Source organism: Saccostrea echinata, unplaced genomic scaffold (assembly GCF_033153115.1).
Source record: "Saccostrea echinata isolate AGI-Se365-2 ecotype Australia unplaced genomic scaffold, CSIRO_AGI_Sech_v1 ptg000008l, whole genome shotgun sequence".
Lineage (NCBI taxonomy): Eukaryota > Metazoa > Mollusca > Bivalvia > Ostreida > Ostreidae > Saccostrea > Saccostrea echinata.
Genome location: NW_026889757.1, coordinates 2639794 through 2657500, shown reverse-complemented (window position 1 = coordinate 2657500; position 17707 = coordinate 2639794). Strand labels below are relative to the sequence as shown.

The 17707-nt window shown below is 33.2% G+C and overlaps 1 protein-coding gene across 1 annotated transcript in view; it reads right to left on the bottom strand.

Moving 5' to 3' along the window:
* The window catches only part of LOC133180933 (erythroid differentiation-related factor 1-like), a 70337-nt gene that overhangs the window by 6888 nt on the left and 45742 nt on the right, over window positions 1-17707 (bottom strand). The window contains exons 17-20 of the mRNA XM_061315397.1: window positions 14730-14956; window positions 11823-11978; window positions 10086-10238; window positions 1021-1168 (exon numbers count right to left, since the gene is read on the bottom strand). Coding sequence (XP_061171381.1) covers window positions 1021-1168; window positions 10086-10238; window positions 11823-11978; window positions 14730-14956 — 684 coding nt within the window. The remainder of the gene's footprint in view (window positions 1-1020; window positions 1169-10085; window positions 10239-11822; window positions 11979-14729; window positions 14957-17707) is intronic.

The following is a 17707-nucleotide window of genomic DNA, read 5'->3' as shown; positions in this document are numbered from 1 at the left end:
AGGTGACCTTAAAATTAAGGACATGTGCAACTTAAGAAGTTTGAATTTTATTTTCTTATTCTCTGTATAATTCTCGAGTTCCAATAATTAAAAGACTTTTGTGCATTACATGATGCCTGCAATGCTGCACACCTCCTCTGAATCAAAGTTCGAGAACTATATTTTTGTTAATTTTTCTTGAAAAAAACAGAGGAATTTTTATCATTTGATATCTGTTCAAAACTCCTCGTAATGTATGCTGATTTTTTTGTCTAAGAACATCTGATGGTTCTCTGATTTTGAATTACATGTAAGAGTATCTTGGAAAATCATCAGTGGGAAAGGTATGTTGTAAAGTACATGTACATGCACACTGTGCATGACCTTAAGCATCCAAGGATGGTATTCTTTATAATACATGTATTAATGTGACTTTTGACTCACACTGATAGTGACACATCCCTGGTATTTATCAAATTACAATCTTAAATACCTAAATATAAATTTGAATTTTATAATTTAGTTCTACATTTTTGTGGCTTAGTGTATCTGCTAAATACCCCAGAAAAGAGATGATTTCTCACACAATTAATGCATTTTCATTTTGATCAATAGAGACCAGCCTAACTCTGGAATCCATGACCCAGGGGGCCATGAATTTCCCAATTTTAGAAAGGCAGTCTTGCTCAATGCATCCATGTACTTAGTATACAGGGGGAGAAGAGAAGAATTATACCATATCTCTGTGTAGTCTACTTGTGTACCAAGGCTCATTGAAATCAGACAAAAACTGTTGGATGATTAATGCTTTGAATGAATTTCACAGAAATCTGTGTTCTTAGTAACCATGCCAACACTGTTTGTCGAAATCAAAAACCAATATACAGAATTCTATATCTACTTGTAGTTTAGCTGTGTACAACATATCCAAATCTGATCAAAACTGTAGGAGGAATAGCAGTAAAAAAATGTTCAGGACAAATAAACAGACATCTAGTATTCGCCATTCAGTTGTATGATTACAAAATTCCTAATACCCACCTTGCAATATGTATTCCCACAAGGCTACCTGCTCTAACAAAACTCGAAGAAGTTCTGTGTGACATTCTAACAGGGAGAAAAAACTCTCAGCTTTTCTGTAGTGTGTCTCCATCAGGTGCCGTAGGTACTTCTTCCTCTGCTCAGAATTCTACAAAATATGAAAAAGAAATGCTAAATTGCTACAAAATATGAAAAAAACATATGAAAAACAAATGCTAATTGTGACATCATAAACTTGTACATTTTCCCGTATTTTCTTAAAAAGTTGCAGAAGACATCAATTTTCAATGGAATTTTCTTTCAGATAATATTGTCCACAGGCACCGCCCACAAAGATTTTGAGATATGTGATTTTTCAAAGAATTTTACACAACATATCTAAAAATTAACGTGGGCGACGGCTGTGGACACTATTTTCTTAAGGAAAATAACCCTTGAAATGGGTCATTTTGAGGCTTTTTCTATTTAAAATAGAGAAATGCATCAAATTAATGACATCATATATCCAGAATGGTACTCCATCATGCTATATTCTTTCCTGATTTATTACAGTCATATACTCAACTAATATTTAAGCCAGTTTCAAAACTTTTTGAAAACATTAAATTTTTAGGGCAGAATAAAGCTAAAACCATACCTTCTTCTTTATAGAAGGACAGGTATTATTTCGGTATAACCTGATTCAAAACTTGACCGATTCCATCATATCCATGGGCTAAGCGATATGCATGAATGATTTTAACACGTATAAGGTTGCCAACAACAGGTCAGATTTCACAATTGAGTTAACAAGCAATTATCAGAAAATATTTGAAAGTAAGATAGCATAGTTTGATTATCACTGATTATGTCTAGCCTATACTGTGGAACATTTCTGAAGCGTATACTATACCTTTGTGTTTAAGCTGTATAACCTGTATCATTTATTTTTTGTTTTTTTCCTTAGAGGCTAAGAAGTATAAAATTTAATCATTTTTATTTCTGACTATTTTCATTTCTTCTTAAATTTTCTTTACTTCATTCTGCTTCTGTGCATTTTATGACTGATACAATGTGTGAGATCATACAGTTTGTATGTACAATATAAAAATAGAACCAAAGTGCACAGTTGACAATATATTATTTTTATGACACAAAATCGTGGACTCTTATTTGGACAATTGATAGTAAAAGTATAAACCACTCACAGCTACAATAAAACATTTGTACTTCAGTGCAATACTCTTTTATATTTCACCAGAATTTCCTCTGTAATATCTAATATACAGTACCCTTGGATTTGGATGCATTGATTTTGGCATGGGACTCATTGTTGTCATTAAGAGGGGTCCTTTGGACCCATGATAACCATTTTCAAAATGAATCACTGTAATAGTGAATGCAAACATCACTCTGGCTTGGCCTGAACTAGATATTACTTGCAGACAGAGGAAATAATTATTCATAATGTGAGAGATAAAGATTAGCTTTTGGATTTTTAACAGCAGGCAAGATAAATAATCCCAGGGGATTCACTGTACTGCTCTCTCATATTTTTAATCCAAGTCTACAATATGAAAACCTTCACCAATGAAAAAATAAGGTTATTATCCAACTTAAAAATAAATACTGTCCTTGAATTTACATAAGGCAGAAATAAGAATGTGATATCTTTGATTTTTTTTTTCAATTGCATAAAATCATATTGCAATAAAATAAGTATTTGAACCAGATTGAAGTACTGCACTTTAAAATCTATAGTGTTCCAAGGAACAATTGTGTCACCTGCCTTATAGCATCATTAAAGATGCAAATTAATCTAAGAGTGGTCAGCTATTTATTTGCTTCAAGCATTACAGTTCCTGAATGCATTTGCCTGAAAAGAAAAAAAGCATTCATGGATATAGTAAGACTGTGATAGAATCTGAATTATGCTTCTCACTCAAAGCTAAAATAATGAAATTGATTTTTAATTATTAGAAATAATTATTTATCATTTTATTATGTGTTTAATCCAACTATTCCCAAAAAGAGATTTCAGTCTGTCTTTAATGCAGTTGTCAGTCAACAATCGTAAATATGCAATATAAATGCTTATTATTAAAGGGGCTGGGACACAGATTTGAAGTTAATAGCGAGCGGAGCGAGAAATTATTAAAACTACAAATTTCTGGACACGTTTGATTGACACAAAATCCTTGCTCTTCAAGAAGTAAAGTAATTAAGAAAAGTAGAAATTTTGTTGTGCTATAATCCAGAAAATTCAGAGTAGAAATGTGAGAAAGCAAAGCAAGTTCACCAGTATTGTCAGTTTGTGCTCAGTGATGCGTGCAGAGTTAACAAATTGAACACACCTGATAAAACTTACACATTAAAAATAGCAGAGCTCATGCCCTGTTTACAAAAACAGATGTTTGATGTGATATAAAGAAGAATGTCATTGTCATTGAATTCTAAGAATATTCATGTAAGTTCAATACATTTAATAACTTGTTTTATTTTTTTGAATAACCAATGGAATTTAAAATATAAACAATGCTACTGTGTCTAGGCCCCTTTAAAACTCTGCCTCTAAAAAATTCAAAACACATAAGTTTAAATTAACCGTCTAGCATTTTTTTAGCAAAGTAAGTCAAAGGTGAGCTGACACACTGGTATTTTTCCTCATATTTTATGACAAACTTTGCACATGCTAAATAGCATATACTTAAATCTTAATTGTCAAAAATGTGTTTATATCGGCATCATGAACTATTATATAAAGTAGGTGAAAGGTCAAGTTCAAAGATTACAAGTTTAGTATTTTACAAAAGCCATAGTGCCAAGCAATATATCAGAAATATCAAATCCATACCTCTTACAGATCTCAAGATATGACGTGTGACAGACGGACAGACAGCTAGGCGGGCAGAGAGACCGATGCTGGGTAAAGTGATCCCTTTGTGTCACTCTGCTCTGCAGGTGACACAAAAATTATCACCCTTCAATCAGTGACTGCAAACATCACCCATACAGGCTTGACCTTAACTTCAGAATAGACATTCCTTTCAGACAGGGGTGTTAATTAATTTTTATGTGACAGATCTTAAGATAAAACCCTGGATTTTCTGCAACAGGCATGTTCATTAATAAAAGGAAGTCACTGCAGTTTTCACAATTTACAATATGAGATTGACGGGGCAAAGAGAGATAACTGATGAAAATATTCTTATAAATTAGGAATCTAACCCACAACCCCAGCTCCCAACCAGATGAGATCCAAAATCAAAATGGTGTCAAAATATGTCTCAATGTCTATTCAACCAACATACCAAATTCGAACTTCATTGGATAACTGTTAAAAAAGTTAATAGAAAAAAACAAAAATTTTGAGGATGGAGAGAATGACAGACAGATAGACAGTGATTTCTATGTAGCACCACAAATCCTTGCGGGGCCCTAATAATGACACCTACAAGCATTATACAGTAAAACTAAGATACAACGAAGTCACTGGGACCCGTGAAATTACTTCGCTATATCCGTAATTGGTTATATCCGAATAAGAAATTGGTAAATTTTCATAGTTGGGGATCCAAGAAAACTTCGCTATATCCGTGAATTTGTAATATCCGTGTTCGTACTAAACGAGTTTTACTGTAAGACAATATCCAAAGATTACAATGCTATTGCCAGATTCTTAATAAAGAAGCACTTTCAATACTATGGAATCATTTTAATTTGTGAGGGTAAATGTTTGCAGGCAGTCAAAATTTTACTGGTTCTTGGGGACACAACTTCATTGGCAACTCACATATACAGAGGATTCAATGAACCAAATTTTAATTGTTGACAAAGTTATGGTTTGTGGAAATGTAAATTATTGAGAAAGGATGACCTAAAAAAATTTTGAACATTGGACCCCACCCACAATGATGATTCCATTGTATTATATTAAGATTACATGCAGGGTTCTCCATGAGCCAGTTTACTGTGTACAAGTGACACAAGAAACTCTTTTATGCCACAGTAAAAAATATAAGCACTACAGTAAAAATTTCTCTGTACCACATTACTGCGTAGGGGTCTTGAAAATACTGTACACTGCTCATCTAATAATTGTACAAAATATTGACAAAAAATTTCAAAATGAAAAAATCACATTTATTAGGCCATCTTTACAATAATGTTTGCTTGCCATCTCCCAACTCAGGGTAAAAAAACTGGGTCGGTAGGTAGGTAAGGGAAATTTTTTTCACAGAAAATTTTAACATACATGTTGACTAGATAATAATTGAAATTCAGGAATTAAACAGAAAAAATCTTGGTTTCCTGTGGGTTAAAAAGGTATTGAATCGGGCTTTTTTTCAGTCAGTCGGTTGGGAGAGGGCGAAGGCGTGCAGAATGCCTATAGCTTTACACAGGGAAAAGTGGCTTACATGATATTCACGTAATTATCTTTCTATTTCAAAATTATGTGAAAATCATGTAAAAATTACATAAATATTTTTTCATGTGAATATCATGTGAATAAGTTTGTATGATATTCACATATTTAGAACTTTCATGTGAAGTTTCTTTGCACGATATTTATGCGATATGCTCTTCATTTAAAATTCATACATGTATATGAAAGTATGTCAAAAAGGCTTGAAGTTTTCACATAAATTTCACATGTCTTGTTTTTCATCTCTTTCTCATGCAAAGAATTCACATGAAATTTAAGTGAATTACATTTAAAATTTATGTAAGCCACTTTTGCCTGTGTAGATATATAAAAATCATATTCAATTTGTGAATTTAGTATTTAGAGTATAAAAGTTATAATTATTGAAATTATTATAAACAAAACTTTTCTGAGGAGGGTTTTCTCAACAAAAATTATTCTTTTATGAAGAAATAATGTGGTATTCGTGGGATTTGAATGAACCCCTAACAATAAAAATCCTGAGTATCATTTCCTTTGAGACTAACATGCTACATGTAACCGCTACGCTATACACAACTCCTGAAGAATGGTGGCATTTAAATTATGTTTGTGATATGACCCTTGACTAAATGGACTTCAAGTTTTTCTCAGAAAGATGTGAAAGTTGTGTCATAAAAGTGTATTTTTAAGGTAAAGTGGGTCTTTGCTCTATGTTTTTGTTAACTAGAACATGTACATTTTTACGCAAACTTTGAGGGTAAACTTCGCGAGTATGTTAAGGCTACACCCAGAGATATCCTACTTGCCTCTACAATATGACATCATAGTAAGCTGTATTACGTGAACTTTAGAAATAATAATTTCTTAATATCTATATTTAAAGTTTAATTTCAGGTCAAAGAAATGAATGAAATCATTCAAAACATAATATAAACTAAATCTTGTAGTTTTTGGGTGGTATAAATAGCTAAGTATTTAGCACAGGGGTTAAATACAAAACCCATGATTTCATAACTATTGATCAAATATTTGCCGAGTGAAATTGAACGTGACGAGAATTCATGTAAACAAATAGATGAAGTGGGAGTTTTAAAGCATATACCATGAATGCTATGTGCGATTCATAAGGAATTTAAGATTAAGAATCAGGTACGCTGATATATTCTTATCATGTTTTCTTATAATGAACACAGGCAGTGCTTTGAAATCCCGATTAGCCTTTCCTCATTCGTTCTATAACAACAAAGATGCAAAAGTTCAACACTACGCCGCATACTTTGAAACAAAATTTTTGTTTGTATCGAAAGCTTGTATTCTATAGTACTTGGAAAGTTCTGCTAGAATCGTGTGGTTAACATGAATTGATAAACAATTCCTTGTTCGTATGTACAAAATGTAAAAAATTTGGTAAGGTTTCATGTGAAACTTTGGAATATTTTTTTTCTGTTTCGGAAGAGTAGGATTCTAGCAGCACTTTTCATGGCCCAGTGATGTTTTTACATAATTATTTTCACTAAAAGAAATGAATTAGCTTCAGGGTAGTGTTGAACTTTTCACTTTTTCATTAAGGCAGTTTTTCTATTTATAGACGTCACGTGATGACGTCGTAGTGGAGTGCTTATTTTAGCCTAAGACTCAATGACGTTTATACAATGGATATTAATAGTAAATGTTTTATCTATGACTTTTCCGATTTATCAATGTTACATTTTACGAAAAAAGTCTAAATTCGCCGAAATATGATCTGGGTACTGCCTTAACATACCTGCGTTTTGAAAAAATGGAGCAAAGAGCCGCTCATACTGAAAAATTGTGTTATAGTATGAAAACATAGGTAATCAGAGATTACAGAGCTCACCTCAACGAATGTTGTCTTTAAGTAAGGCAAAGTCCCACACTAAACTAATGATCTAGGAGTGTGCATCCCTAGATGCAACATTTATGCAATTTTAGTCTGATAGGGCTTGCAGTTACTCGGGAATAGACCTATCTGAAAACTTAAAACAAGCCACTCATCCAGAAAATGTAAGTCAAATCCAGCATCCGAAGCAAGTTTGAGATTGTTCATCCCTTGATGCATCATCCATGCAAGTTTGGTTTAGATAGGCCTTATAGTTACTTGGAAATGAGATCTGCTCCAAAAACTTTAACCTGGTTACTCATCCAGAAATTGTAGGTCAGATCCAGCATCCGAAGCAAGTCCAGTAGTGTGCATTCTTAGATGTATCATCCATGCAAGTTTGGTCAATATAGGGTTTATACAATGGATGGAAATGACTGCTCCAAAAACTTAACCTGGTCACTCATCCAGAAAATATAGGTCAAATCCAGCATCCAAAGCAAGTCCAGTAGTGTGCATTCTTAGATGTATCATCCATGCAAGTTAGGTCAATATAGGGCTTATAGTTACTTGGAAATGAGACCTGCTCCAAAAACTTTAACCCGGTCACTCATCCGGAAAATTTAGGTCAGATCCAGCATCCGAAGCAAGTCCAGTAGTGTGCATCCTTAGATGTATCATCCAGGCAAGTTTAGTCAATATAGGGCTTATAGTTACTTGGAAATGAGATCTGCTCCAAAAACTTTAACCTGGTTACTCATCCGGAAAATATAGGTCAGATCCAGCATCCGAAGCGAGTCCAGTAGTGTACATCCTTAGATGTATCATCCATGCAGGTTTGGTCAATATAGGGTTTATAGATACTTGGAAATGACATCTGCTCCAAAAACCTTAACCTGGTCACTCATCCGGAAAATATAGGTCAGATTCAGCATCCGAAGCAAGTCCAGTAGTGTGCATCCTTAGATGTATCATCCTTAGTTTGGTCAATATAGCGCTTATAGTTACTTGGAAATGAGATCTGCTCCAAAAACCTTAACCTGGTCACTCATCCGGAAAATATAGGTCAAATCCAGCATCCGAAGCAAGTCCAGTAGTGTGCATTCTTAGATGTATCATCCATGCAAGTTAGGTCAATATAGGGCTTATAGTTACTTGGAAATGAGATCTACTCCAAAAACCTTAACCTGGTCACTCATCCAGAAAATGTAGGTCAGATCCAGCATACGAAGCAAGTTCAGTAGTGTGCATCCTTAGATATATCATCCATGCAAGTTAGGTCAATATAGGGCTTATAGTTACTTGGAAATGAGACCTGCTCCAAAATCTTTAACCTGCTCCAAAAACTTTAACCTGCTCCAAAAACATTAACCTTGTCATTCTTTAGCTGAAATTGCAGCATCTGAAACCTTGACTGGTACAATGAAACACACTAGAAGCATCCTCTATGCATCTCTGACTAATATAGGCCATAGAAGTAGTTGAAAAGAAAACTGCTCCAAAAACCTTAACCTGGGACGCCGACGCCGAGGGTATTACATAAGCTCCCCCAACTTCGTTGAGGTGAGCTAAAAATGAACCCTTTTGCCCTCTTAAGTGTGTGTATGCTATTTCATAGGCAAATAATTTCAATCCTTGTGAGATATTTGTGAGATTGGAGATTTTACATTAAGTATACTTTAATGTTAGATGAAACATTAAAGAAAATTTTGATACAATTCACCTTCATGTTTGTCGCACTGTAGGCAATCCGCTCCCCTTGTTCGCCCATTTTCTTAATAACAATGTAATTATAACAGGAAATGGTTAACACCTTCAACCAAAATGTTTTGTTAACATTAACCAAACACAGTAAGAAGTGCGTCAAACACAATTTCTGGTGTCATGAAAGTGAGAATTAAAGTAAAATTGCAGCTTCTGGTAAACAATTCAAAATAGGGACCAATTTCATTTCTGTGAATTCCTGTGTCCCATTGTGATCCTATGAATGGGTTAAAAAAATCTGTCATGTTTTGTGTACAGCCAGTACAATTGCCAAATAAAATTCACCACACTTCATTTTTATGTCACTCTTACAAGGGCCTGCTTGGAAGATATATGGGTAATCATTCATTAATTATTAATTTATGATTAAATGATTCCTATCTTTACAATTGGTAATTAAAATCAAACATTCTAGAAATCAAAATGTTATGTTTACCTGCACTCCACCTTTCAAGTTAACATACTTTTCTAGTAATTTCTACATTCAATTGTACCAAAAAATTGTTTGGAAACTTCCAAATTGATACAATTATGTTCTTTTTTTGTCAACTCCAATGAAATCTGGCATTTCTCACTGCATTTACATTTCAGTAGACCTAAACAACCACAAACTTCTTTTATAAAGAAAAGTGAGCTAGTGCTGTCACCATTACAAAATACAGAAGTAGTTTTCTGAACCATTGGTTTATTTTGCTGAATCAATTAATCACTAATAGGAATTAAGACAGTTCTGCACTGGGGGAGGGAACCAATCCTAAATTCAGAATGGTACAATTGGAGTGGGTTTATAAGTCAGCAATGGCATTACTCTGTTTGAAGCAATCTGTTGTTCAATGTATTTTCAATATTGAGGTGGAAAATGCAGTAATTTTAAGAGATCTGTAGAATTAAGTTAAAATATTCCATTGTAGTACCGTTTTGTAGTAGTGTCTTGGGCCTTTCTGGCAGGCTCAGAAAAAATTTACAACACTAAAATTTTGTACAAATTTTGAATTTTGAAAATTCAAAGTAACTTGTTTTATTTTTACTGATTTTCTAAGCCTTTCGTCTCGAAATTTGAGTAATGTACAGTACCTGTTGGTTTCTTAGAGAGTTGTGATACAGAGAGGCTAGTCGGTGGTGGATGTTTGCGGCTCGGTACTGACACATTGGCTGCTTGGCTGATTTGATATCAACATTACAGTATTTGAGAGATTTCATCAGCAAATCCACAACCTCCTTCTCAACCTGAAATATCGACAAAAGAATAATATTTCTACATTGTGACTGCAATACTCAAAAAACTAGAATCCTAAATAATCCTCCCCCCTAAACAATGCTGCCTATTATCAAGAGAGATAATTAAGAAAAATAAAAATTGTGAGGGTCTTTTTTATATACTTATTAAGGAGGTTCAATCCTGAGCCTTTGAGCAGAATTTGGTCTGGACCTTTATTTCTAAAATTCTGCATCATTTTTAAGTTCTAACATTAAATCTGGATTCTACAATGCAAATTAAACTATATCCAATGAAAAAACCACGATTAAATTCCATTCAAATAGGATTAAGCTAGGAACTATATTTTGTGGCGGAAGGTTTTTTAGAAGAAAATGATCAATTTTTCCCTTTTGAAGTACAATGTATATACAATACTGTTAAGTTTAAATTCCTATTTTTCCATGCTGGTTGCACACAGAGCTGTTTTTTGCAGTGTAATGTTTTATTCTGGTTCTGAAATATCTATTAAGTTATTTCTCATGAATTCTTTCATTATATTGTGACAAATATAGTAAATATATTCTGAAAGTCCAGGAAAGAATTGAGCCAATTTTAACATAAAATTAACACTTTTTTAGTAATATCTAAAAATTTACATCATAGACCCCCACTTTTGTTTTTCTTTTCTGAATATATAAGATAACTTTGATCAATCTGCTTAAAATCAGCAAAAGTTTAAGACCTTGAAATGATTTTTTTGCTTGTTAAATTTTTAATGCCAGAAAAATCACATTTTGTAAGTGCAGAAAGGTCAAATAATTGATTATGCGAAGCAATTTGCAACTTTTTCTTAGTCACAATTTCAATGTGTCTTTTTTTAAATAAACTAATAGTTTATTTTGTCCCATGCTTTAATTGGATGAAAACATTGGAGGGAAAAACGTCGAAGAGGTGATTTTTGATTAAGACACAAATTTCAGTACAAAAAGGTCATACTAAATGTACTGTAGTGCCAAAAGAAGCATATTGACTCCCATTTTTTGTTTTGATTTTTAGTTAAGCTATGTGTGTAGAAACTAAAAATATACTTGACAAAAAAAGTTTAAGACTTTAAATATCAGGATCCAACCTCGTTAAGGGCCATTGGCCAGAAGAGAAAAGCTCACTAAGGCCTCTGGTATCTTCCATACAAAGTGCAACGGAATGGTATATATAATGTCAGCATGCAACTCATTTATTTTGCCATAAGACTTAAAATTTTTAACTAATACTTTGGAATAATATGCTGACTGTATATTCCTAATGTTGCCTTTGCAGTCAACATATGTTTTCCTTGGAACACATTAAATTGTATCAATCATTTCATAAAAAATAATTAACATTTGCAAATACTTTAAATACCAGCTGCAAATTAATCCTAATATTCGTATAACTTTTATCAACTTAAACAAAATATTAACCAACAGTTGAATAATCTAAAATAATCCCTGTTGTTATTCATCTTTATAATCTTGACTGTTTATGACACCTGTATAAACAATATATGTGATTAAAAATATCAAAAATAGGGCAGAACCATCATGTTTTCTTCACATTAAATGTCAGAAGTTCACCTCATCTTGGGTATACTCCTGTAATGGCACATAATCCTGAAGAAGGATAGCCATGTTGAAGAAACAGGTTGACATTTCCCAGCAGACAGATTCCCAGATCTCAGTATATTGACCTCCATGGAGATATTCCAGGGCTTTGTTGTAGCAGTCAATTGCCTGAGGAACATCAACATATTGCACAATTTTATAGACTGTCAGTGAAAATAATCAAGAGATACATGAGCCATAATGCTCACCTGAGTTATCCAGTTGTATGGTCTTCAAAAGAAGACTTTTTAAAGATTTTTTCCTCTCTTTTCCCATGAAATTTTTTTTGCCCCTAAATTATGAACCCATCCTAGCTTCAAGGGATCATGACTTAATCAAACTTGCATCCAATCAACATGAAGATGCTTCAATATAACAAATATGGTCTTGCTGTTCTAGAAAAGATTTTTTCTTGTATATTAAAGAAAAGAATTTAATTTTTGAAGATTCATGAGGACATGAACTACGACGCTTCACACCGGAATATTTCATGAAGCGCTTTAGTGTTTCATGGTAAATATGCCGGTGTAAAGTGTTGCAGTTCATGTACCTCATGAATTTTCAAAAATTAAATTCATTTCTTTTATTTACATTATTTTTCTGATGAGTTGCCACAATTCAACTGTCATTTTTAAAGCAAAACAGTTTGCACTATAGTTTTGAGGTCAAGTACGGTATTATGATGTAACAATAGAGATATTCATGCTCATCCATTGTAGTTCATGAGGAAATGAACAGTCTTCTAATTTGCAAAGAATCTTAAGGAAAATGTATTGGAAATGTAAATATATGCATATATACATAAGCTTTGATCCAATATTTTAGCCCCACCCTTCCCAAGATGCCGTGATTTTAAAACATTTATTTCTACATGTACCCTCTTTAAGAAACCTTTTGTAAAACATTTCTCTTTGTGGAAGTCAGACGGGTTCAATCGCCAGTGGCCAGATAGCTCAGTTGGTAGAGCACCTGACTGGTGATTCACTGGGGGCCCGGGTTTGAATCTCGGTATGGTCTGTTGCATTTTTCTCCTCTCCTGCTACACTGTTTAACAGTACCGGTAAATTGTTTTCAAGAAAAGTTTTTATGAATGATGGCACCAATTTGTCACTATTTTATTTTTATCTGCCCAGGAAAAAGGGTCTGGCCTCCAATAAAAAAAAATCAATAGCTGCTTTGTGGCAAGCTTTGTTGACATTTGTGAAGTGGATCTGAAGAAATGCATGAAACTGTAAAAAAAGAAAGTTTAGAAGAAACAATATAAAGCACATAACATACAGATCAATGCAGCTGGAAATTCTTTGAAAAGAAAAGCTCACTTGAGCCTTTGGCTCAGGTTAGCTAAAATGTATTTATAACTTTGTTATTGGATTTACTGTGTTCATTGATAATAAGGATGGTAGTCAAAACAATCTGGATGATAATAGTCTGTCCCACATAAGTGCTCCAATTTCATTGTTTCTTGTGATAACAAATTTTTAATTGTTTTGAAAGAAAATACAATGTATGACCTCATAATGTGCTCAAGCTTTTATATATTATTGACAACAAGCAATTGAGAATCAACAAATGATGCATCTATTTGCGAAGTAATGTTAAATCTCTGTAAACTTTGAATATACATGTACTAGCTGAACTCAAAGAATAGTTTCAAAGAGCAAGTTAGGAGATCAAACCTAGTTTTAATTAATGCATAAATTGATGACATTTGTTCCAAGGAACAGATTACAATGGGTATAAGTATGTTCCCAATTTGCCTTAACTGTGAAATACAGGTAAGAAAACTTAAGGTTCAAAAGGTACTCAGTAAGGCAAAATGGAAATTTTTTAATATGGTACTGTAGATCACCAAATATTTGTGACACCTTATTTTCGCAAGATAGGTATTTGGTATTTGTAAGCAAGACAAAATTTTCATGAATGCTGGTTATTGCTGTATATATCCTATTCCAATAAAAATGAAATTTTCGTGAGAAGGTCGTCTCGCTTAATTACGCAAAAATAAAGTTCTCACAAATAAAAAGTGATTTACAGTAATATGATTGTAAAAACAAACCTTGAAAATCAACAAATTTTTTTTTTTATAATGATTAGTTAATTACACAGTTGAGAAAGATGTAGTTTGGATTTAAAATGACATATGAAAAATAAGAAACATTTTAATATTATTATAGTATAATATGTAAATATTATTTAAAAAAAAATAATTATCATTCATGGATAATCTTTGAAATGCTGGACAGATTGGGCATTGACAAGGCATTTTAAAAGTAATACCCATTTCACAAATAGACCAATTTCTCGCACAATTCCCTTAATTAGATATGCAAAAGGGCAACCGATTAGAGATCAGAGTTTTTTTAATATTGCACTGAAAATAGTACCTTTTAATGAAATTGTTTTAAATATACACATTTTTTTTAACTATGTAAAGATTAAAGTTTTTGCAACCATCATATATGATTAACAATTGCCATCTTCAACTGGTTAACTGGTTAACAATTGCTACAGGTATCTCTTACTGGTTAACAATTGCCACCTTTAACTGGTTAACAATTGCCATCTTTAACTGTTTAATTGCCATCTTTAACTGGTTAACAATTGCCATCTCTATAATTATAACATAAATTCATTCTTCCTGTTATGGCACCCTCCTATGATTTAAATGAAATTTATTGAATGTACACCAAAAAGCACCTTAGTCTGAAAATCTGATTCTCTCTTCTAAACAGAAAACTTCCAAATTTAAGAATTCCATTGAAAAACTTTTATGCCCTTGTGCAACCTACAATAGCTCTGGGGCCAAAGTTTTAATAGATAAGTTGTATTGGTGAAGCAAACAGATAGACTTGTTTCTAAATAAAGTGACTGCTTCCAAACCTGTTTAAAATATTTACGTTCCACATCACTGAACTGTGGATTTTCCAACTGCATTGTGTTCTGGGTATAAGCCTGGGCATAAAGTCTCATCAGCCGTCCTTTGTTTGTGTACAGAAGAGCTGTGTTTGGTTTATCAGACAAACTCGCAAACACAGTTACACCCTCCTCCAATGCTGAAAAGGACTTTTGACAAAGGCTGTCCATTTTTGCACTAGGAAATGGAGGTTCTGTTAAGAGAACAAAATCAATTTTAATGTGATAATAGCAGTTAACATAAAATCACAACAAGAGACCCATGGACCACAATGCTCATCTGAGTAACCCTTCTGTTCTTTATCAGCAGATTTATAATTTGAACAATCTTAAATCTACACAACCTGAGGATGCTTCTGTACTAATATGACTGATTTTTTTTTTTTTTTTTTTTTTTTTTTTTTACACGTGTACTACATATTCTTATTTATAACTTTCATCACATGTTGTGGCCTTACTCCCAGGGGTCATACTTTGTACTTTCTTCAATCTACACTACCTATACAGGTGCAGATCCAGGGATTTTTTCAAGGGGGGGGGGGGTTCCACCCCAGGCATGAAAAATTTCCTACCAAGAATTTCTTGAAAAGCCAAAAAAAAAAAAAAAAAATAAAAAAAAAAATAAAAAAAAAAAAAAAATGAAAAATGACCCCCCCCCTTAAAATCCATTTACCATATGTGAAAAAAAAACTATTTGGTGGTGGTGATAGTGGGGTCAATGTTTCAGGGTGGGGGTCCAAAGTCTGTGGTTCTGAAGAAGAAGATGATAATGTGAAAAGTTTATGATGACAGCCAACTACAATGACGACAGACAACAGACCTTTGACTCAGGTGGGCTAAAAATCAATTACATGTAATTATAGCAATTAATGTAAATCCCCAAATCAGTTATAATGTAGTAATAGCAATTATATCAATCTTAAAAAAATTATAATGTAAATCACAAAAATCAGTTAATGTAATACAGTGAAACTTGTCTAATCCGGATGTTGTGTATATCAAAATCTTGCCTGAATTCGAAGTCCCTTTCAGTACTTAAGAAATAAACAACAATGTTAAAAAGTTCTCTGGGAAATGAATTTGGTTGGTCACGTGATCAAATCCTGTGAAGCCTGAAGGGCTTCTCAGAAGATTTGATCACGTACCACCCAAGTTCATTTCCCAGAGAACTTTTTAACATTGTTGTTTATTACTTTTATTTACATTTGAGACGAATATTCTGAATAGAACTGCATTTATTACATGAACGGCCCGCCGTATTGCTATGTTGTGACGCGCAATGACCTACAAGCTGTTTGGTCTTGAGAGTTCGCTTCACTCCAACATTTGAATATTTACATTGATGTTCAGCAGTCCAGTTCAGGAAAAATCTGTTCATAATGAAAAAACAATGATCGCTACTGGGAATAATCTTACTATTATTGTATGAGTTATATATGAAGTCAAAAGCGGTGCTATCGTCTTCGGTTTACATACCTTCAAAGGAATTTCGGGTTAAAAAGGTAAGCATGATTTTAGGCTAATTAGAAACTGTCAAACATTCTTCACATCGGAGAAAGATCTACTGATCATTTGTTGAACAAAAAAAAATGTTTCAATTTTATCTTTTTCATCCCTTTAACGGCTTCGAAGTTCCAAAACCAGTGTCACTGTGACAGAAATATGTAGACAAAGATATCGTCTCGCTGTGTGATTCGGTCACGCCATGACCTCTGACCCCCAAATAAGTTCATACAGAATTGAACATATTTTCTCTTCAGTAGGTTCATCTAAGAAAAATACTTGCAAATGTAAATAAATTCAGTTGTTTAAAATGTTGTCTAATCTAGACAATATCTCTAACCAATGGTTATTAGAAAAGTTTTACTGTAATAACAATTAATGAAAGGCTGTCCAAAAATAATACTAAACGTTTAACATCACCTGGACGTGAAGGTTTTGGAGAAATTGGCACTTTGAAAAAAAAACCAACAAATTTTTGAGGTCTGTTTTCCAGTTTGCTTTGACTTTTAGCAACTGAAAACTGTATTCCAGAGGGAAAAAACATTTTGGCCCTGCATGAGGTATATTAGTCTAGTTTAACCTGTTTTTCTGTTACATCAAATATCAAAATCATTAAAAACTAGTATTAATTGTAACGGGGACCGTTACAGATGTTCCCCAAACGCTCCCCAACTTCCTTTTGGTGTTTTATTCCCTGTAAGCTTCATTAAATAAGGCAATCAAGTATATTGGTTTTTTTACGCATTACACGCGCGCGCACAGGCATGCATGTATAAAATGACCATGTCAACTTGTCTACACTTTTAATACATCTTTATATTCAAATTTCATCAAAAGATAAAAAAAATTCGGCTATATTAAGTATGTCTGTCATTTTACGCATTGCAAGCGCGCGCACGTGCATGCATGTCCATGATGACCGTGTCGTCTTGTCAACACTATTAATATATCTACATATTTTGAGTATCAAAGCATTTCAACAAAAAGTATAAAAGTTACAGCTATATCAAGTATATTGGTCATTTTAGCATTGCATGCGCACGCATGTGCATGCCTGTGCATGTTGACAATGTCGTCTTGTCTACATTTATAATATGTCTATATATTCTGAGTATCAAAGCATTACATCAAAAAATGTAAAAGTTATGGTTATATCAAGTATATTGGTAATTTAACTCATTGCACGCGTACGCACGTGCATGCATGCGCTGACCATGTCATCTTGTCTACACTATTAATATATCCTAATATTCTGAGTATTAAAGTATTTTATCAAAAGATATGAAAGTTTTGGCTATATCAAGTATATTGGTCATTCTACTCATTGCACGCGCACGCACGTGCTTGCAAGTGCATGCATGTGTGCGCTGATCATGTCATCTTGTGTACACCTCTAATATATATTTATATTCTGAGTTTCAAAGCAATTCATCAAAAAATAT